This window comes from Rutilus rutilus (genome assembly GCF_951802725.1).
Source record: "Rutilus rutilus genome assembly, chromosome: 11".
In the NCBI taxonomy this organism is placed as follows: domain Eukaryota; kingdom Metazoa; phylum Chordata; class Actinopteri; order Cypriniformes; family Leuciscidae; genus Rutilus; species Rutilus rutilus.
The window spans coordinates 3,337,185-3,359,633 of NC_140216.1; the positions used below are offsets into that span (position 1 = coordinate 3,337,185).

At 38.1% G+C, this 22,449-nt stretch overlaps 4 protein-coding genes across 4 annotated transcripts in view; 1 reads left to right on the forward strand and 3 right to left on the reverse strand.

Moving 5' to 3' along the window:
- Positions 1-22,449, forward strand: part of ppt1 (palmitoyl-protein thioesterase 1 (ceroid-lipofuscinosis, neuronal 1, infantile)) — a 133,903-nt gene that overhangs the window by 92,041 nt on the left and 19,413 nt on the right. The window lies entirely within an intron of this gene.
- Positions 512-6,820, reverse strand: LOC311299539 (cyclic GMP-AMP synthase). Its single transcript, XM_084423128.1, has 7 exons — positions 6,685-6,820; positions 6,262-6,353; positions 5,949-6,178; positions 5,165-5,393; positions 4,229-4,492; positions 3,963-4,062; positions 512-1,254 (listed from the first exon to the last, which is right to left on the reverse strand). Exons 2-7 carry the CDS (start codon positions 6,287-6,289, stop codon positions 747-749), a joined length of 1,359 nt encoding a protein of 452 aa, XP_084279254.1. The 5' UTR covers positions 6,290-6,353; positions 6,685-6,820; the 3' UTR covers positions 512-746.
- LOC311299665 (elongation factor 1-alpha-like) lies at positions 7,958-12,916 on the reverse strand. The gene is made up of 8 exons (XM_084423407.1): positions 12,721-12,916; positions 11,675-11,830; positions 10,900-11,079; positions 10,496-10,792; positions 10,231-10,381; positions 8,718-8,974; positions 8,400-8,634; positions 7,958-8,309 (listed from the first exon to the last, which is right to left on the reverse strand). The coding sequence occupies exons 2-8, from the start codon at positions 11,816-11,818 to the stop codon at positions 8,185-8,187; spliced, it is 1,389 nt and encodes a 462-aa protein (XP_084279533.1). The 5' UTR covers positions 11,819-11,830; positions 12,721-12,916; the 3' UTR covers positions 7,958-8,184.
- On the reverse strand, positions 13,060-16,616 carry LOC311299774 (elongation factor 1-alpha). The gene is made up of 8 exons (XM_084423587.1): positions 16,399-16,616; positions 15,623-15,779; positions 14,877-15,056; positions 14,486-14,782; positions 14,225-14,375; positions 13,885-14,141; positions 13,568-13,802; positions 13,060-13,477 (listed from the first exon to the last, which is right to left on the reverse strand). Exons 2-8 carry the CDS (start codon positions 15,764-15,766, stop codon positions 13,353-13,355), a joined length of 1,389 nt encoding a protein of 462 aa, XP_084279713.1. The 5' UTR covers positions 15,767-15,779; positions 16,399-16,616; the 3' UTR covers positions 13,060-13,352.

The following is a 22,449-nucleotide window of genomic DNA, read 5'->3' on the forward strand; positions in this document are numbered from 1 at the left end:
TCATAAAATCAAAATAGATGTCCTTACTTTAGTCTGAAATGGGATTGTTAAATTGTGCTGGAATAAGTGTACATATTTGATATATGTATAAGGGTTGAAAATGTTTAAGATCCTGTAAAAAAAAGTAAATAAAATAAAAATTGGACTTTTGAAGTCCAACTTATTTTTTGTTGCACTGTTGTGGACACATATGTGACATATTTATGACTGAGATCCAGAGAGCACCATCTTATGTCATATTACCTGCAAATTTGTTCGGAAAATAGGAGTTTATTAAATCAGATTTCACATCCGAAGTTCAAACATGTTGTCTTAATCAAAAGTTAGTCGCTTTTGAAAAGTACCAAATTGTACTAGGCCTAAATTTATAGAGATAAATTGCACTTTATGAGGTAAGGAAGATCAGAGTTTTACTAGCCTATATAATTTTATTATTTTATTATTATTATTATTTTATTCTTCAGAATATGGAAATCAAATATGTTTTTCAAATATGAAATGATACTGGAGATATTTTTAACATGTTTATTTACACAGTTCACAAAGATCCATACAAAAAAAAAAGAGTTTACATGCACTGTTTTTGACTACATTTCTGGCAGGAAGAAAACACAAAAATAATTTAAGCGTATGGCATAAATGATCTTTTGCATGATTTAAAATTTGTAAAAATTAATAAAAAAACAAAGATATTTTATTGCACAATGATAATGCCCATCTTTCCATTTGGAGAGGATTCTACAAAATCATTTTTGAAATGCACATCCGATTCCAACACACACAATAACAACCATCAACCCGATATAGACATGCCTGAAAGAGCGTAAGGCAACAGTTCTGTCAGTGCCATTGATTGGGTTTGGCTGAACATCAGTAACATCAGTATCAGGAACAAGAGCAGCGGAAGGACTCGGCACCTTTAAAACAGGGAGCCCCAGTTCTCTTTGCTCCTTCAGGACATTGGTCAGAAATGCAAGCGCTTTTTTGGAAAACGCAGGCGGAGAGAACAGATTATGGTGGCAAACGAAGAAGTGGGGTAGTGAACCATCTAGCACACGTCGCTCGAAGTATCCAAACAGATTCATGAAGGAGACAGACAGCTGGCCTGGAGACCAGAGGGAATCCTGCACTCGGTCTGAGAGCACGTGGAGGAAGGCTGTTTTCCCATGGTAGGAACACAGAGGCTCAAGCTCTTTGGGATAACGCTGCTTCAGTCCCTCAATCAGACACTTGAGAAGCTGCAAACAGCGTTTCCTAGGAGAGGAGAGAACAGGTTTGGGGAAGCATGACTTTAAATGAAAATTCTGTCATTCATTTCTCAGCCTCATGTCGTTCCAAACCTGTAAGACTTTCGTTCATCTTTAGAACACAAATGAAGATCTTTTTGATGAAATCTGAGAGCTTTCTGTCCCTCCATTGACAGCGACGCAACTACCACTTTCGAGGCCCAGAAATGTAGGTAAGACATCATTAAAGTAATTCAAGTGGTTTAACCTCAATTTAATGAAGCAGCTTTGTGCAACAAAGCATAATTTACTACTTTATTTACAAAATATGAATCTCCAATGCACATTCACGCAACAAGGGCTACTTTCGCGTCAATACAATACAAATGCGTATTTGTGCTCTCGTGAACGTGCGTTGGAGATTTTGTTATTAAAGTGGTAAATTATGCTTTTTTGCACAAACAAAGCACTTGCGTTGCTTTATAAAATCAAGGTTAAACAGTCCCTCCAGTTTTTCCGCGATTCCGCGATCGCTGAATACAACGCAAAAGTCTGTCTCTGACTGAGTGACTGCCTGACAGTGTGTGTTTGTGTGTGTGACTGACTGACTGACTGCGTGTCACCGCCTGTCACCGTTAGAGTATTGAATTCTCTTTATAGCGCTTGAACAAATACACATAGCTACAATTACTTCAAATAAGCCTAAAAGGACTTTGGTAGTAATAACTGATTGGGACGTTTGTCATTACTGTAGTAGGTCTTAAAGTGACAGTAACCTAATTTACCTGCTGTTGTCAGTGTTAATGTTAATCAAGCAACAACAATACAGCACAATTTAAAAAAAAAAAAATGTAAATTATCCACTGATTATGCATTTGATTATGAATTACTGAATTTGTTTTATACACAGTTATACAGTATAAATTACTACACCTGCTGTTAATATTTACATAGGTCAGGTAGAAAAATTGCCCATAGGTTGTTTTAAGTTAATTTGCCGAGAATTTGATATGACCAAAATAAACCAGCTTTATGCATTTTGTTTGTGATTTGTGTCATGTGTGACTATTGTGCATCTGACATAATACAAAATGTCCTAATTATAAAATATAAAAAGCGCTTTTTTTTTTAACAAATTTCTGGAAATTACCACCACAAAATCAGTCATTTTGATCGCAAAAATCACACAAAAAAATCGTGAAATCCTGGAGGGACTGGTTAAACCACTGAGTCACATGGATTACTTTAAAGGGGTGGTTGAATATGATTTCACTTTTCTAACTTTAGTTGGTGTGTAATGTTGCTGTTTGAGCATAAACAACATCTGCAAAGCTACGACGCTCAAAGTTCAAAGCAAAGGGAGATATTTTCTTTTTTTTAAATAGCTTTTTAAGGACTACAACAAACGGCTGGTAGGAACTACACAAGCTTCCTCCCGGGTTAGTGACATCACTAACCCTAAAATTTACATAAACCCGCCCCCGGAACACGATTTATAGATTATCAAGACAGAATATGCTAATCAATGACTAGAAGATAACTTACACATAAGCTACATAAACTTCTTCTTGAGTTTCTCCATCATTGTCTGACTCTAGTTTGAACATAAAAGGCTAAACGTTTTTGAAATTTTCAGTGCATGTCTGTGTCATAGACTGTAAAAAAAGATGGACGACGCCCCTTCGCTCTCTTCCATTGATGAGAACTGAAGCCGCCAGAGTCCCGATATGGCGCTGACATATTGGAACTTGAGTCTGCGCAGTAGCGATCTCGGGACCAGACCTGCGCAGTAGCGATCTCGGGACCAGACCTGCGCAGTAGTGAGCAGGAAGTAAAGCCGCGAAATCAACGCTCCGCCCTCACTCTCGCAGAATGCACTCAGGGAGAGTGGATTCTGCACACTTTTTAAAAAATTGATTGCAGTACGACAAGAGGCTTGTTAAAATAAAGTAAATACAATCTCCTCAGTCCTCCGAAGATCCCGAAAAAAATGTCCGTTGGTGCTTCAGTGACTACTTCGCTCGAGAACCTGTCAATCACAGCTGTCAATCATGACATTACACCACCGCATCACGTAACTAACTAAAAACCAACTTATTTTTGAAACAGACACTTGAACTTACATCAGCGTGATAAAAACGACAGCAAATGAAAGAAACCACCTTTGGAAAAAAGATATTTGAAGTGTAATTTAATTGTTTAGTTGGTCTCACGTCCCGTTGAATAACATGGGGAGGCGGGGCTTATGACCTATACTAGGACCAGTCACCGGGGGGCGATCGAGACGTTTTGGCTTCACTTTTCAGGGCTTGTGCGGCACGCTTGGTCTGTGTGAGTGCGAGCTGTTGTAGCTCCGCCCCCTGTGCTGGGAGCAGCAGCTCATTTGCATTTAAAGGGAGAGAGACAAAAATGGTGCGTTTTTGCTCACCCCTCAAAAAGTGACAACTTTAACATGCTATATAAAAATATCTGTGGGGTATTTTGAGCTAAAACTTCACACACACACTCTGGGGACATCAGAGACTTATTTTACATCTTTGAAAGTGGTAGTTGCATAGCTGTCAATGGAGGGACAGAAAGCTCTCATATTTCATTTAAAAGATCTTTATTTGTGTTCTGAAGATGAATAAAAGTCTTATGGGTTTGGAACGACATGAGGGTGAGTAATTAATGACAGAATTTTCATTTTTTTTGGGTGACCAAACCTTTTAACCATCCTAATATGAACCTACTTACCGGCAACACTTATTGGAAGAACTCTCACAACACGTCTTCTTATTGCCATGATACTGCATCATCTCTTTTTCAATATGAGAGAAGGATATCCGCCAGCTCTCTGAAAACACATACCGCAAATATATAAATAAAAAGCTTCTATACAGAACCCTATAGGGTTTTTGACAAATTTTACAAAAATTACACTTAACGCCAAAAAGATTCTAGACAAGGAAAAATGTCTTAAATGATTGCCAAAGGAAAGAAAGAAATAACTTCCAGCATACCTTTGGCATCGTCTTTGAGGTTTCTTCCTTTAGGTCTCTTCGGGACGAAATACACAGCCTTACTTACCATCTGGCGGCGGCATTTCTTTCCAAGCCAGTTGTTTATATTGGGACCGGCCCGTGCCGCTTGTGGCCAACCTTGTGGCACCTCGAGAGTAGGTACGATATCTACAGACATCATGTCATCTTCGTTCTCTTTGTTGTGAAACTCAAGAGTCACCGCCGGTGAATTGATCAGTTTCCTGCACATCACCCAACCTTTACCTGTGAGGGGCGACAGAACCAAAAACAATCTCAAATGTATACGATACATCACTAAAGTTTAGGTTTAAAGAAAGAAATGACTATATTTATTCAGAAAGAATGCATTAAACTGACCAAAAGATAAATTTATAATGTAAAAAAAAGATTTCTGCTTCAAATAAATGCTGTTCTTCTGAACTTTCTATTCATCAAAGATTCCAGCTAAAAAATGCATCACAGTTTTGAGTTTTCACATGAACAAAATCAAGTCCCGTCCTGCATTTTTTTCTTGTTTGAGCAGCCGTTTCATTCGGATATACGTCACAATACGGAAGAAAAGAATAACGCATGTTCTGTTTCAAGCTGATTTTAAGCAGCACAACTGTTTTCAACATTGATAATAATCAGAAATGTTTCATGAGCAGCAAATCTGCATATGAAGGATCATGTGACACTGAAGACTGGAGTAATGATGCTGAAAATGCAGCTTTGCATCACAGGAATAAATTACATTTTTAAATATATTCACATGGAAAACTGCTATTTTCAATTGTAATAATATTTCAGAGAGTTACTATTTTTACTGTATTTTTGGGAGTAAAAATGAAAAAAAATAAAAAAACTTTGAACTGTTAGTGTATAAAAGAGCCATCTGAACATGTAAGTGAACTTGTTGAGAAACTGATCACACACCTTTAAAATGACTGCTGATGAATTTGCGGACCAAGCGGTGCATTTCATCTCTGATTTTGGAGGCTGAGATGGTTCGTTCATCTTCCAGAAGAAAGTGCTTGATTTCTTCGCGTGTGGCTTTTAAAAGCTTCACATTATAAAACAGTCCTCGATATTCTTCCAGTTCTGACATTACAATCCTTGGGACTTTCAGTTTCAGCATAATGTCAAACTCGTTGGGTTTGTTGATCTGTTTGGTAATAAAATTCATGTGTGTCATTACGCATTACTTCAAACATTCGTGAATAATTTCAGTCATTACATTGTTCTTTCGAGATGTATTACACTACCGTTGAAAAGTTTGGGGTTGGTATAAGATGTTTCTCTTCTGCTTCACCAAGGCTGCATTTATTTGCTCAAACATACAGTAAAAAATAGTGAAATATCATTACAATTTAAAATAACTGTTTTCAATGTGAATATATGCTAAAATATAAGTTATTCCTATGATAAAAGCAGAATTTTTAGCCAATTTTTTTTATTATTATCACTACAAAGTGGTTCTGCTTCTTATATTTGTGGAAACCGTGAAATATATATTTCAGGATTCTTTGATGAATACAAAAAATAAATGGAAATCTGTCACTTTTTATCAATTTAATGCTCTTTGTTGCTGAATAAAAGCATTAATTTCTTACAAAATCCCAAACTTTTGAACAGTATTGTATATTAATTCCTGATACCAACCTAAACTCTTTCTATCAGACACTACTAGCTGATTTTTGTCAGTGTTCATATTTCTCACCTTCACCATCTCATAGTAGCTGCCGCTGGTGAGAACCGAGACGTTCCTGAAGAAGGGCTGATCCTCGTTATTCTTCAGGAATTCCAGAAGGCTTTCGATCAGATGATTTACTATCTTCACAGCCTTCTGTTGGTCAACCTTACGCAGCCGTAGATCTCGACCTCTCTGCCTGATCAAGCGGTCCAGCTCCGGTGAAATATCATCTCCAGGAGGTCCAGCAGAAACTACATCTATCGTAACAGAAACAAAACAGGTTATTCTGAAAACCACACGCCATACAATTACCTCAGAACCACAATATCCTCCTCATTACCTGATCTCATTCTCCTTTGACTTTCCATGATGGAGCGTTGAATATCCCAAGGTCTCAGATTCAGTGCTTGATCCTCCAACGCTCAATCCTGCCTGAAATGTACATGCAGTGTCAATGCAAATGAAATACGCCTGAAGACATTATTGTTTTACAGCCAAAGAGCATACACCCTGTTTTTATGGCTTTCATAAATTTTAAGACTGAGAACATAAATGAAAAGTAAGACACAGACGTCAGGGATGTTTTGATCCATTTATATGTGTATCTTGCAACAAGAACAAAAGAATGGCACACACGCACAATCATTATAATTTACAGGAATGTTTAAGCTAGTTAACTTTGTGGCACATACCGTGAAACCACATTTTATCTATTTGTTATTTAAGCTTTGCCAATCATTGATAAGCATGAATGCAGACTTACCCGTTTCCTGGTCTAGAGCATATGATCCATTTGTGCAGATCTAGCACAAAGTGTATTTTGACTCTAAGCTCCTCCCTGCAACATTTGACAAGCTTTCACTTTACAGAAAAAGGTTCAGGGTGTGACTGTGATCCTGCCCGAAACTTAAGCAACACATATATGCATGATGTTTGCCTGCTGACGTCACACAGTTGGCGAACTTGGCGCATTTACGGATATGAAGAATGTATTGTTTCAGCTGTTTCAGCTCTCTCCATGTACACTGTAAAAAAAGAAAAGTTGACTTAACTTAAAATTATAAGGCAACTTGCTGCACAGATTTTTTGAGTTGACTCAACTAAACTCTATTAGTTGAGTCAACTCAAAAAATCTGTGCAGCAAGTTGCCTTATAATTTTAAGTTAAGTCAACTTTTCTTTTTTTACAGTGTACAAAGGCCTTGGTCTGATGTAACGTAGTGACCAAAGTGCAACCTTTAGTGGCTTTAAAAGTATTTCTTCTGTCTTCTTTAATGAAATGGTGAGCATGTGTTTTGGGAGGCTGTATTTAAAGTGTTACAACAGACGATGAAATTAAAACTCCTTTCTTATTTATCTTAAGCAGCTGGATAAAATTAACAATACAAAATTATGAATGACAAGTGTTTTTAATCAACAATAGCATTCGTGCATAACAGTATGGATATGTGGGTGACAAACAGTGTTAGTTTAGTATTATTTATATAATATTATAGTAATATAATATAGTGCCGTACTGAAGGCACTCGTTGTTAAAGATTTTAAGAACTCTATAAAAACTCCATAGTAACCATCTTTGACAACTACCAACTACCTAGTAACACCATAGCAACTACCAAAAATACCTTAGCAACCACCCAGAACACCCTAGCAACTGCCTAGCAACCACCCAGAACGCCTAGCAACCACCCAGAATTATATGAATTAGCTTACATTTTAATTTCTTGTAATTTTCTTATTAGTTTTTTTTATTTCTATTTAGTCTTTAACTTATTATTATTCAGTTTTTAGTAATTTTAGTACTTAAACTTATTTTTTATTTCCGTTAGCTGCCAATCCAGCATCTAATTTTCATATAAAATTTCATATCAACCGACAAAATGATTTTTAACGATTTTAGTTTTAGCTAACAATAGCAGCAGAGATGGCAGAAAAGCAAGAATATTAAGGCAAAAAAAAAAAGAATTTGAAACTTATTTATATGCATCATGTTCAAAAATAATTTATTTATGAATGCACTTACACTTGATTCTTTACACTTGACAAGAAAGAATAATGGCACAATCTGTGATGTATGATCATTGTTTATTTCACTAATCATTTCCTCTGAATATGTTCAGAAATACATGGTTTCCTCCTTTCCTTCTGAAGCTTTTACGATGGGTTTTTATCAGCATAAGCCAGTCCTTTAAAACCGAGCTCAGGTTCTGAAATATTGCAGTGTAGGATGTCAATGAGGCTTGCTGTGTGTCTGACGGGGCGATTCATTTAGCTTTGGCTGCCTTCTGAGCAGACTTGGTGACCTTGCCAGCAGAGGCGGCTTTCTTGTCAACAGCCTTGATGACCCCAACAGCAACGGTCTGCCTCATGTCACGCACAGCAAAACGACCTGAGAAGTAGTAGCGGGATGGTAGGGAGTTTGAACACAACCAGAATGCTTATGTAAAATTGCATATTTAACATAAATGATCACACTTACCCAGTGGCGGGTACTGGGAGAAGCTCTCCACACACATGGGCTTGCCAGGGATCATAACGATAATGGCGGCATCTCCAGATTTAAGAGCCTTGGGGTTGTCCTCAAGCTTCTTGCCAGAACGACGGTCGATTTTCTCCTTGAGCTCAGAGAACTTGCAGGCGATGTGAGCAGTGTGGCAGTCCAGCACTGGGGCGTAGCCCTGAGAGATCTGACCAGGGTGGTTCAGGATGATGACCTGGGATGAAGAGGGGTAACATGATAAAGCGCTTTATATCCCTGTCAGTTACAGAAGGACGATCAATCAGAGAATACTCTAACCTGAGCCGTGAAGTTGGCAGCCTCCATCGGTGGGTCGTTCTTGCTGTCTCCAGCCACGTTTCCACGACGGATGTCCTTGACGGACACGTTCTTGACGTTGAAGCCAACGTTGTCACCGGGAAGAGCTTCAACAAGAGACTCGTGGTGCATCTCAACAGACTTAACCTCAGTGGTCACGTTGGCAGGGGCAAAGGTCACAACCATACCAGCCTTCAGAGTTCCGGTCTCAACGCGACCGACGGGCACAGTTCCAATACCTGAAGGAAAAAAAACACGGAGAATGTTTGAACATGGTCTCTCATCAGAGAAAATTGTGAATAATGATGGAGGCAGTGTTGTTATTGTTATGAAAATTAAAAAATAATAGCAAATACTTTTACCTTAAAAAGCCCTTTTACTAAGCCTTCATTACTAGACACTAGAATAGTTTTTAATGCTTGAATAGTCATTATTTTCATTGTTGCAGCTCTTCTCTTTCCAGTCTGTCAGTAACGCTCTGTTTAGTTCCTGTCTCTATGAAGCCCCTCCTTCTGAAAAGCACACTGTGCTCTGATTGGTCGGCTGGAGCAGTGTGTTGTGATTGGTCAAGTGCTTCGAGCGTGTTTGAGAAATGTCCCGCCCCTTACCATAACCGCAAGTTTCAACACACTACTAACTAGCTCATCCAGGCCCCGCCCCTTTATTCTGCATATTAATTATTTAAATGAGGAATATTGTGACGTGTTCGTTCCCGTAAGAAAACTCAAGACTACAATGGAGGCGTTTCAGGGAGTTCAGAAACAGTGACACTGATATAGAGTATAACTCTCGCTGGAGGGACTTTGTGTTTTCTAACTTTGCAGAGCTTTTTCATGCTCAAACAGCAACATTACACACTAAAGAAAATAACCAAGATAACTGGGAAACACAAACTAAATGTATTTTCATGTCTCCGAAACTAAATAAAAAGTTTGCAAATTCATTTTAGTTTTGGATTCATGGTATACTATAAAACATGAACCCTTTATAACCGGTTTGCATTAAACATGAAGATGACACTTACTGAGAAAGTATTAAAAATAAGGATTTTTAAGATTTATTTTTTTTACAAGTTCTACCCAGTAAAATATTTTAGAGCTTGGCATAACTAAACAAATGTATATCATTATAACAATACCCCTAACTTTTCCAGGTCTAGAAATCATACTTTTAACATTAGAGGTGAATCTGTTTTTGTCAAAGAAAAAAAAACATTTGTTGAGGGAGTGAATTAAAATATGAAATATCTTGATTTTTACTTGATTTTGAGGCCCCTGGTTGAGAATCACTGCTCTTGACTATACTGAGAAAATTATTTATTATAATAAATAAACATAAATTATTTGAAATTAACAACTAAATAAACAAACTAAAATTAAAACTACAAATCATAGTGAACATCGACTAAACTGAAAAGACAAATAACAAAATATAAATTAAATATATTAAAAAATATAAATAAAATATTATAACCCTGGTTGATGGTAAATGTTACCTCCAATCTTATACACATCCTGCAGTGGCAGACGGAGGGGCTTGTCGGTGGGTCGACTGGGTGGCAGGATGGAGTCCAGGCCCTCGAGAAGAGTAACACCACTGGCAGCTCCTTCCTTCCTCTCAATCTTCCATCCCTTGAACCAGCTCATCTATTATCCAAAAGGAAAACGCAAAAGACAAAGCATGAGCAATCGCATTGATCACAAACCCTTTAGAAGCATCTAATGCAACTTCTTCCGACCCAGGAAAAAGCAGACGCTCACGTTTGTGCTGGGCTCCAGCATGTTGTCTCCATGCCATCCAGAGATTGGAACGAAGGCGACGGTGGCGGGGTTGTAGCCGATCTTCTTGATGTAGGCGCTGACTTCCTTGGTGATTTCCTCATAGCGCTTCTGGCTGTAGGGGGGCTCGGTGGAGTCCATCTTGTTGACTCCAACAATAAGCTGTTTCACTCCCAGAGTGTAGGCAAGCAGGGCATGTTCACGGGTCTGTCCGTTCTTGGAGATACCGGCCTCGAACTCACCAACGCCGGCAGCGACGATCAGCACGGCACAGTCAGCCTGGGTGGAGGAAGAGACAAATAAAAATCATGACATTTAAATTAAACAAAGAAAAATAATGCAATATGTACCTGTGATTGATATGTTGAAATACAAACAAATCCTACCTGAGAAGTACCAGTGATCATGTTCTTGATGAAGTCTCTGTGCCCAGGGGCATCAATGATGGTGACGTAGTACTTGCTGGTCTCGAACTTCCAAAGAGAAATATCAATAGTGATACCACGCTCACGCTCGGCCTTCAGTTTGTCCAGCACCCAGGCATATTTGAAGGAGCCCTTGCCCATCTTGATGGAGAAAAATATTCAGAAGCATATTTGAGATGTTTGAGAGACTGAATGGACAAAATAATGACAGACAGATAGATCAATAGATAGACATACGATAGCTAGATAGATATAGATAGATATAATGACAGAAGGATAGATAGATAGATGACAAACAAATAGATAGATAGATAGATAGATGACAAATAAATAGAACAATATATAGACATACGATAGCTAGCTAGATAGATAGATAGATAGATATAGATAGATATAATGACAGAAGGATAGATAGATGACAAATAAATAGATAGATAGATAGATAGATAATTAGTTTAACGTCTTTTCAAACATGACGTCTACAAATTATGCATTAACTGAACCAATGTAATTATCATAATTCTCAACATTTCATGAATGATTATATTCTAATAAAAATTCCAGCACTTATGCTCAGTTTAGATATTCAGAACAGACCAACGTAACCAAACTCTAGATGTCGCTCACAACACATGGTGTAAAAAAAAAAAAAAAAAAAAAGAGAGACACGCCCAGAATATTCTTGTCATATGGATATATTAGTCATCGGAAGTTAGTCACCCGGCTGATGACGTACCTCAGCAGCTTCTTTCTCAAACTTCTCGATGGTTCTCTTATCGATGCCTCCACATTTGTATATGAGATGGCCGGTGGTGGTGGACTTGCCAGAATCGACGTGGCCGATAACCACGATGTTAATATGAATCTTTTCCTTACCCATATTGTAAATGTACTGTGGAAAGACATTGCTGGTTTAGTTTCGACGGCATCAACATTGTCGCGTCTTTTAAACACACATTACACATTATTAGTGTTCAAGGAATTGGAAAATCTATGGCAAAAAAAAACAAAACAAAAAAATTCACAATGACTGAACGATGCATTACACAATGCGCGCGCATTCTAGTCAGGGGCCAGGGCTATGTCTGCGTGAACGCGCAGCATTGTTGTTGCCAAATCCATTTATAAAGGATCTTTTTCTAGACTGATGACACGTATTAACTGTCATCAGCTTCATAAATCCTGCAAAGTTTAAGGTTTCTTCTTTTATGTACATTTAACACTTTACTTCGTATTATATTACCTCTGCATCAAATTGCAAAAAAGAAAAGTTAATGCTGCTGTGAGGGTGTTTTTAATACAGCTGCAGTGGTGGCAGTGACCATAAACCGCATTGCACAATAAAATGCGATTACCCATTAAATTACACCAACTGCTTGATGCTACTTAGATTAGCTTTAAATTAAAAAGCCCACATTTTCGTGAAGAAAGCCTATATTAGGCATTTTCCAGTGCAGGTTTCTTTTTCGATAGACCTGGCAACCCACCCCTCCCTCTATTCACTTGTCCTCCATGTTGAAGGACTGGAATGACAGCACCAGCCATGTTCTCTCCAGCTTTGCCAATAAGTCTGTGCTCTCTACATGTGCATGTCAGTGAAAAGGGGGCAGTAGAGTAAAAAAAGAAACCTGATGTAATCCAATTGTCAAACCCGACCAAGAGAAAAACCTGATCTGAACAGTTAGCCTGAAGAAAATCATTTAAAAGGACATTTTCCTTATGCTAAGGTCAAGCTACACATTATACAAGGATTGAGTGAATAAAACGCAGTAATAAACTTACCCGACTACAAGCACTACAGACAGCCCCAAGCAGACTGGAGAAAAAGGAGCGAGTCTCACTGGTCGTCTAAATTTATACCGGTTCAGACAGGGGTGGGATGTGAGAACTCTTAAACCACATAGATACTGCTTAGATGAGGGGTACCATTGGTAGCTTTACTGTGCACTCACTATTTGCGATTGGAGGAAGACACATCACTAATGTGGGCACAAGGTAGGTAAAAAAAAAAGGGCTGCAACACGTGTTAAAACAGCTGCAATGACCCTGACGAATCACTTCACAGTTGCTCATCCTTAATCCCACCCATTTCCCCCAGTCATCACAGGAGACACAGCACAATTTCGATTTTTAATACGTTTATTAGTTTATTCAGCAGCTTCTTTCCAATTTTACTGTGGCAACAGGTGCAGTTCTAAACCATTTCAACACAAATTTAATAACTGAAAGAGGCACTATCAGTCAATCAATAAAGCCACACTTAATCCGAGTTGTTTTCCTTTCCTGCGAAAATTTTTCCGATGAGTTTTAATCAGCATTAGCCAGTCCTTAAGTAGAGTGCCCAGGTTTAGAGATATTCCAGGAGGTTGGGCAGAACATACCACGACCTTTGGAACAGCGTAATCTAGGGAAATTCACTTGGTCTTGGCAGCCTTCTGTGCAGACTTCGTGACCTTGCCAGAGCCGGCAGCCTTCTTCTCAACGCTCTTGATGACACCAACGGCAACGGTCTGCCTCATGTCACGCACAGCAAAGCGACCTGTGAATGGAGAGCGATTAGCATCACGTTCTACACAATTCGGATACTGAAGATATGAATGAGAGAATGCCAATTAGCATGTGAACTTACCAAGAGGGGGGTAAGTAGAGAAGCTCTCCACACACATGGGCTTGCCAGGGATCATCTCAACAATGGCGGCATCTCCAGATTTAAGAGCCTTGGGGTTGTCCTCAAGCTTCTTGCCAGAACGACGGTCGATTTTCTCCTTGAGCTCAGCGAACTTGCAGGCGATGTGAGCAGTGTGGCAGTCCAGCACTGGGGCGTAGCCCTGAGAGATCTGACCAGGGTGGTTCAGGATGATGACCTGCAAGACAAAGCGAGTTAATACAGGAGTTTACATCAAGACGGACTATAAAAAGCAACCAGAATGATGAATAAGGCCTAACCTGAGCCAAGAAGCTGCCAGCCTCCATTGGTGGGTCGTTCTTGCTGTCTCCAGCCACGTTTCCACGACGGATGTCCTTGACAGACACGTTCTTAACGTTGAAGCCAACGTTGTCACCAGGAGTGGCCTCAGTAAGAGACTCGTGGTGCATCTCAACAGACTTAACCTCAGTGGTCACGTTGGCAGGGGCAAAGGTCACAACCATACCAGGCTTGAGGACACCAGTCTCCACACGACCCACGGGCACAGTTCCAATACCTTGAAGAGATTAAAGTGACATTAAAGACAATCCAAGCGTTTGGCATTCAGAACTTGAAAACATCTGGAGTATTAATACAAACCTCCAATTTTGTAGACATCCTGAAGTGGCAGACGGAGGGGCTTGTCGGTGGGACGGCTTGGGGGCAAGATGGCATCCAGGGCATCAAGAAGAGTAACACCGCTACCATTACCCTCCTTGCGCTCAACCTTCCATCCCTTGAACCAGCCCATCTAAAAAAGGAAGATAAACAATGCCAATTAAAACCTGAAAACCAAGAGCATACTGCAAAATTGCTCAACTTTAGACAATTTCATCCATGCAAATCAGCTAAATTACTTACATTTGTGCTGGGCTCCAGCATGTTGTCTCCATGCCATCCAGAAATTGGGACGAAAGCAACACTGGCGGGGTTGTAGCCGATCTTCTTGATGTAGGCGCTGACTTCCTTGGTGATTTCCTCAAAACGGGCCTGGCTGTAGGGGGGCTCGGTGGAGTCCATCTTGTTGACTCCAACAATAAGCTGTTTCACTCCCAGAGTGAAAGCCAGGAGGGCATGTTCACGGGTCTGTCCGTTCTTGGAGATACCAGCCTCAAACTCACCAACGCCACCAGCAACAATCAGCACGGCACAGTCAGCCTGGGTGGGAAGAGAACAAGACCAGTTAAACCACACCCTACTTCAGTATTACTCCCAAAGAGCACAGTTATGTAAGAATGGAGCGTAGACCTACCTGAGAAGTACCAGTGATCATGTTCTTGATGAAGTCTCTGTGTCCAGGGGCATCAATGATGGTGACGTAGTACTTGCTGGTCTCGAACTTCCAGAGAGCAATATCAATAGTGATACCACGCTCACGCTCGGCCTTCAGTTTGTCCAGCACCCAGGCATATTTGAAGGAGCCCTTGCCCATCTGTTTGAGAAACAGATATTAAACATTAATAAAAGGGAGGAATTACTTTAACATGAACCATGTTGCTATAAGAAAAGATAAAGGGTACAACTTATTTTGTCCACCAGGTAACTGATTGGATCTTTGTGGTTTGCTATTGCTGAGATCTCATGTGACTAACAAGTTGTCCTGCCCTCATATCAGTAAAGTCATTGCAAGAGGGAGGGGGGAAAAAAAAATAATAATTTAAAGATAAGGATAAGATAAAATAACTTAAAGATATATAAATAAATTAAATTAAATAGTAAATTGATTTAAAGTTAACTAACAATTTATTAAACAATTGCTTTGAGAAGTTAAACTGCTTGAAAGGTTGAATAGAGCTAGTGCACATGTTGCTCAGCCTACTAGGCGCCATTACAGAAACTGCAACGTCATCGCTAGTCCAGCTTAAGCTCCGCCCACTCCCACACCCAGCCGGCTTGAGCACAGGAACGCGTGCTACCGCCGCCATTTTGGCTCTTGTTACCTCAACTTATGCCGCAATCTATTTACGCACAAAAACGTTAAAGCGTCCAAACACTCACCTCAGCAGCTTCCTTCTCAAACTTCTCAATGGTTCTCTTGTCGATTCCACCGCATTTGTAGATCAGATGGCCGGTGGTGGTGGACTTTCCGGAGTCGACGTGGCCAATAACCACGATGTTAATGTGGATCTTTTCCTTTCCCATGATTGATTAGTTTCTGGATAAGGAAAGAATAAGGGAAAGCTTAATAACGCACAAGACAAGCACAGATTTTTCATATTTAAAACTTTTGATTGGGGGATTTCGCAACAGAAGTAAAGATAAGATGGCCCATCTTTCAACCGGCCTAGTTCACCATAAGGCGACTGCGACACGTGTTTCTTTAGAGTAGTGCGGTATTAAGTTACAATACATATCTAAAATGTCTGAAAGGCATCCAAAAGGAATCAGACATCTGTCTCTAGTAACAGCTGTTGGATGCGAGAATGTGTGGAAGCCTTTTAACAAGGCCTGTGACTTCACTCGGTTAGTGCCTTTGTTCTCTTGCCGGTTCTCATTCTTTGAACGATAAACGTACACGGAAACAATGGAAAAATAAAATTAACCCAAACTCCTCTAAACATACAAAAAAAAAAAACACAATATTAAAACACGAAATTAGAGTGAAACCATTATAGAAACCGTCAGTGATAAAAACACGCAAAGTAACGGAACACCGCAGATATTTTAAAAAGAAACCGCCAACCGTATATATATTTTTCCAAATTGTCCAAAAGTTGCTAACAGACAATAACAGACTAAAAACCCAAGGCCTATGCAGTAGAAAAAGCACTCACCAGGATTGAGAGATAACTCCTCGGCTGCTGCTCCCCTTTGCCAGGTAACAGAAAGAGGAAGAAAAATGCTTCGTTTGGCGATTTTATACGCGGGAGGAGGAACAACCCCCCGCTTCCTCTCCCTCCCTAATCGACCCGCAAATCACACACAATTGCGTGAAAATCTCCCCGCCTCGTCATGGATACGTCACGACTTTGTTTCACCGAGCATCGGGTTCACTGGTTGAAATTATATTTTTTACAAATATTTGAGATATATATGTTGCGATATACAGTACCGGTCAAAAGTTTGAAAACATTAAGGTTTTTGAAAGTAGCCTCTTAATTTCACCATTCTGCATTTATTTGATAAAAAATACTGTAAAAATAAACAGTAATGCAGTGAAATATTGACTACTGTTAATGTTTTAAACTAATTTATTCCGGTGATCAAAGAAGCATCATTACTCCAGTCTTCAGTGTCACATGATCCTTAGAAATCATAGTAAAATGCTGATTTTGTGCTCAGTTATTAATAATGGTTCTTATTTTTATCCATGTTAAAACCATTTTTGCATGCTTAATGTTTGTGGAAACTGTGGTACATTTTTGTCTGGATTCTTATAGAAAGGTAGCCTAAAAAGAACAGTAGGCCCTATTTATTTGACATTGGAATCTATTGTATAAATGTCTCCACTGTCTCTTTTGATCAATTTAATGCGTCCTTGCTGAATAAAAGTTTTTTTTATATTTTTTATATAGGCCTATATTACTTAACCCAAACCTTTGAATTGGTAGTGTATCTGGTTTCCTAAAAACAAAAATATTAAGCAGCACAACTGCTTTGATAATAAAAATGAATGTTTCTTGAGCAAATCATCATATTAGAATGATTTCTGAAGGATCATGTGACACTGAAGACTGGAGTAATGATGCTGAAAATTCAGCTTTACCATCATAGAAATATTACATTTTAAAACAGGAAACAATTATTTTAAAGTGTAATAATATTTCACAATATTACTGTTTTTACTGTATTTTTGATCAAATAAATACAGCCTTGGTGAGCATAAGATACTTCTTTCAGAAACATTTACTAATTTTGACCGGTACTGTACATAATGGGAAAATATGTTGTTACTGAATACGTAGCCTACCACATATTTCGAGATACCAATACAGACAGGCAATAAATAATGTTTATTACACATAAATATATATACTTAAAATATTACACATGTGTCTCTTTAGTCTTTCCATTTTAAATTTATTTGCTTACCACACAAGTTAACATTTTTGATGTCTTTATGATGATTGACAGCAATCATCACTATAAAACTGAAACTGCACTATATAATTTCATCACATTTACTTCTTAAAACTAGTTCACATTTAATTATTAGGGTTTGGTTAAAGTTGCTGCCGTGCAGATATACACAGCCGTTCATTTCTTTCTCATCTTTGTGCTTATTCTCAGAATAAAAACTACGATTATACAGCTGACTTCTTGTTCACATGCATCAGTTTCAGAGAATGTAAAGGAATTATAATTGTATTTTATTAGATGAAACCAATAGAGACACAGTGATCAGTCCAGTCCTGTATGTAAATTAGTCAGCAATAGCACAGAGTCGATAAGGCCACTCAGGTCCATTGTCTCAGATGCATCTCCACCCGCTGGTTCATCTATTCAGATTCAAATGCCATCAGATAGGACTATTTGCAGAATGGTGAGATTTTGACGAGCCTATTTTAAAACATAAGCCCATGGGAGGCGATGCAACTTTCGTCATTTCCCTTAGTTTGTATGCATTTCATGCATTCAGAGTTCATTGTTTTTTAGAAATCTTCCATTCCCTTCAACGCTATACAAGCCTTTAACGCCATCCTCGGTGTCTTGCATTCCTCAAAGCTTTATTTCAAAGAGCTGGCATCTCCAGTTAACTCTCTCTAGGTAACAGATGCTTGTTCGACAGCTGCTATGTTCAGTCAAGATCAGCAGCACAGGCGCACAGTCGGGTCACATATACTGTGACAGTCACAGCGGAGTCTAAAAGTCAAAGAAATCACTGGAAATCTAGGATTTTTTTCATTTAAACCTGCTAATAAATAATGTTTCAGGATTTAAAAAAATGCCGGAGAACATGATAAAACAGGTTTTACACAAACTTGCAGCTCAAAAGATTTTAGGACAAAACTTTTATAATATAACTATTCATAAAAACTAGCATAATAGACCAATATTTCACTATAGCTCACATACGTGTGTGCCCCACTTCACATCACACAGACAGTGATACGTATCGACTGTCTATTTGAGTAAAATATAATCAGTCATAATTGCATTAACAGTACTGTTGTCTTCAGACAATGTCCTTCATGCAAGCAATGCTTTTGCATAGTCAACAGATAATACATCGAAATAAAAAGCTGAATTTTGTGCATTAATAATAATGAGACAATATGCAGGGCAGCACAGTTTTCAAAATGTGCAATAAATTGAGTGAAAATTAAGTTTAGTGGGTTCAGGAGAACATTGGAATTGTATTATTTAGGTCCACAAAAGACATCAGTTGATAAAACTACTATGCAAAAAAAAAAAAAAACGTGTGTTCATGACATGAAATATTACATAAATGTGCAAAATATATTTAACACACAATCAAAATGGTTTTACTTCCACGTTGCAATTTTGTTTCAATACTGAAATACCGGCAAGAAACTTTATTTTAATCAAAAAGATAAGTTAAGTTTACCTGTCAGCTTGATGCTTGTGAAACAGCTAATCTAAATAAATAAAAAAGCCCGAACAACTCTGATTAAGTCAAACCGAACCTACAAGCGCAAGTAAATAATCAAACAAATCCTTTTAAAAGTCTCTTTACTCATCATGATTGTGGTCTTCTTTAACAGTAATCCTAGAAAATGAAGGAAACAGCATTGTGTAAAGCATGCAGTCACATGACTGAAATAAAAAAGAGATTCCACAGCCATTTAGAATAAAAAGTGTAAAGTGAATTGCAGTGATTCCCACTTTTCCTCACACACAGCCCAAAGATGATCACTATTCACTCAGCACAGCTGGCTGGAGTCTCAACCTGATATACAAACACAGCTCAGCATATCAAACCGTTTCAAACCACTGAACATTTGTCTTTTTGTTCGTAGGGACGACTCTCGGTCCGGTCTGGCCTGTTTGCCTGGTTCATGTAGCAGCACAATGCTAACAGGCTTAATAGCTATTTATCCAGATAAATTGCCTTTTGGTTTTTATCTCATGCACTCCACAAGTGTGGGGGAGGGCAGGGAATGTGTGCCACGAATCAACGTCAGAGTCTGGCATGAGATCAGTGTTGAGTCATGCAATACAGAGGGAAAGGCCTGAACTTCTCTCTCTCTCTTTCTCTCTCTCAAGGCTCGAACACAGAAGTCCTCAGTGCAAGGTAGCTTTGTATTATGGCTTAAGTATTGCAGCAATGCTTATGAGTTTTGCCTCAGAAATCGGTTTGGATCAAAGTTTCTGCTAAATGAATAAATGCAAATGTAAATGTTTGCTACACGTGCATCTATTTCTATGCATGCATCTTTTTTTAAAGTCTGCATGAAATGGAAGTTTCCCTATATTTGTGACATTTATCCGAATGAAAAAGCTTCTGGAACAAGAACAAAACGTTTTAATTTTGTTTGGCAAATTTTTCATCCGTAAACAGACATTTATGGGCTCATACTCTCTCACATTTTTTTTGATTGAGGTAAACTCACTGCTTAAGTCTGCTTAAGTTTAAAAATAGCAATGAAAAAATGTGATAGATTCCTGGAACAATATGAAATATTCCTTTGTAATAACAGTTGTTTCAGCTTCCTCTTATAAATTGTGTTTTTTTTCTAATTATCTATACCGTTAGTAGTGTTTCCCTACAAAAATGTATGGTACTTAACCTTTTATCTTTTATTTATCCTCTTTATATGTATGCTTAATACTTATCTGTCTTTTTTTTTATACCTTAATGTACTCCTGAAGGTGTTTGTATATTTGCATCATCTGTTTCTTGAATAAAAAAGAAAGAAAGAAAGAAAAGCTTTCAAAATGTAGGGCGGGACTTGATTTTGTCTGTGAGGAATTGATTGAATGGTTGTGGTTTGCTATTGGTCGATCTCATGTGAGTGACAGGTGGCTCCGCCCTCCCGCCAGTAAACACATCATCAGAGAAGAAATGTTGCTGCAAGAGGGAGAGGAAGTTATTTTGATTAAAGATTATGAGGCACATGAAAAATAATCATGTGCACGGATAAATCATTTATAATAAAGACTGCAATATGCCATACAAAAAAGGGTCAATATTGATGTGGTGACTAAGAATCCTTGGGCTTTCTAGCTTTAAATCAGATATGAAATACATTATTTGACATAAAATGTAATTATTGTACTCTAGTTCAAAAGTTAAAACTCCAGTAAAACAACATTGCTTTTAAAATATTCAAAAATAGCCTATATAGTCATAAATATTAGGCCAATCTTCTTGTAACAAAGAAAAACAAACCCTTCAACCTAAAAGGTAGAAATCCTCCCACCTCCCCCTCAAGGCAACAAACTTACACTTGCAAATCCCCCCGTGCATTTTTAAGGTGTAATGCAAATGGTTGGGGGTCAGGGAACAAACATCTGCATGTATGGGAACCCCATGCATCTGTCTCAGACATTTGGTGAGAATGCAAATGTCGATGAATGAAAGGAAGTCACTTCACTTCTGCTAAAAAGAAGTTACATATACAAAATAATATACAATTTGACTCAAAAAAACGAGTTCATGTATAGGCTATGTAAGCCTAATATGTTTCCTCGATAAGGTCTTTCAGGTAGAAAAGAAAATATGACTAATCTACAGTAATATAAACAATATAACAGGGTGTGTTATGGAAAGTTCAAGTTGATAGATCAAATACTTTGCTCCCTTGAACAGCTAGTTATACAAGAAATGTTATTTTACGACTCTCCCAGGCTTAGTTTTGTCCTCCAGGTCATTTATTTATACACAAAATTCTGGAAAAAAGGAATAAGTGCTTTTACAATAGGAACAATTAAAAAAGACTAGCCTAAAATAGTAAGGATATTCCGCTGTCTTGTTGATAAAATCAACGTATCACATCAAAATTCGCACTATATCAGTGAAACGAAGTGTTAAAACATCCAGTCAGGCTACATTACATTCTTCACGTTTACGTCAGGGTCACGCATGTAAATAAGCAATCACGTGATATCTTGCCGCATTCAGCAAAGTACATCCGGGTCGTTTTCTCAACAGCGCTGATGTAACGTAAATCAATAGTATAATACCGGAGGCAGTGTCATTGTGCCTATATCTGCTGGTAATGTTACCCATCAACCGTTTTAGTTATTGGCCTACACATTTTAAAAATACATATAGCATTTAAACATTCAGTAATATCTGCAACATTTTTATATAATATCACCGATGTTTTGCGCCACCTGCTGGCCGCCACAGCACAGCGTCAGTTAAAGGGATAGTTCACATAAAAAAAATAAAAAATTCAAGTTGTTCCAAACCTGTATGAGTTTCTTTCTTCTGTCGAACACAAACTATTATATTTTAAAGAATGTTAGTAACAAGACAGACTTTTGTGTTCAACAGAAGAAAGAAACTCTGAGGGTGAGCAAATGATGACACCATTTTGGATGAACTATCCCTTTAATTAGAGTGTGGTTGGCTCTATTGGCTCATTTATCATTATCACACATCATATATCACTGTAGCAATTAGAATTATGCGAGGTTATTTACTCTGCAATTGCACATAGGAAAATGGTTGATTAGTGATCTGTTCACTTGCAGATAGCAAACTAGTGCTGACAAAGCATATGGAACATGACTCTAAATCTGCACTGTAAACATTGCATTGCATTTATTGTACAGAAACATTTATGATTACAAAAATAATTAAAATACTTTTTTAGAAGTTAAAATAGAAATTTTAAGCATTGATATAGTATTCATGTCGTTGTCATTGTGACTCAAACAGAGACACATTGAGTGCTTAAAATAAACATTAAGTG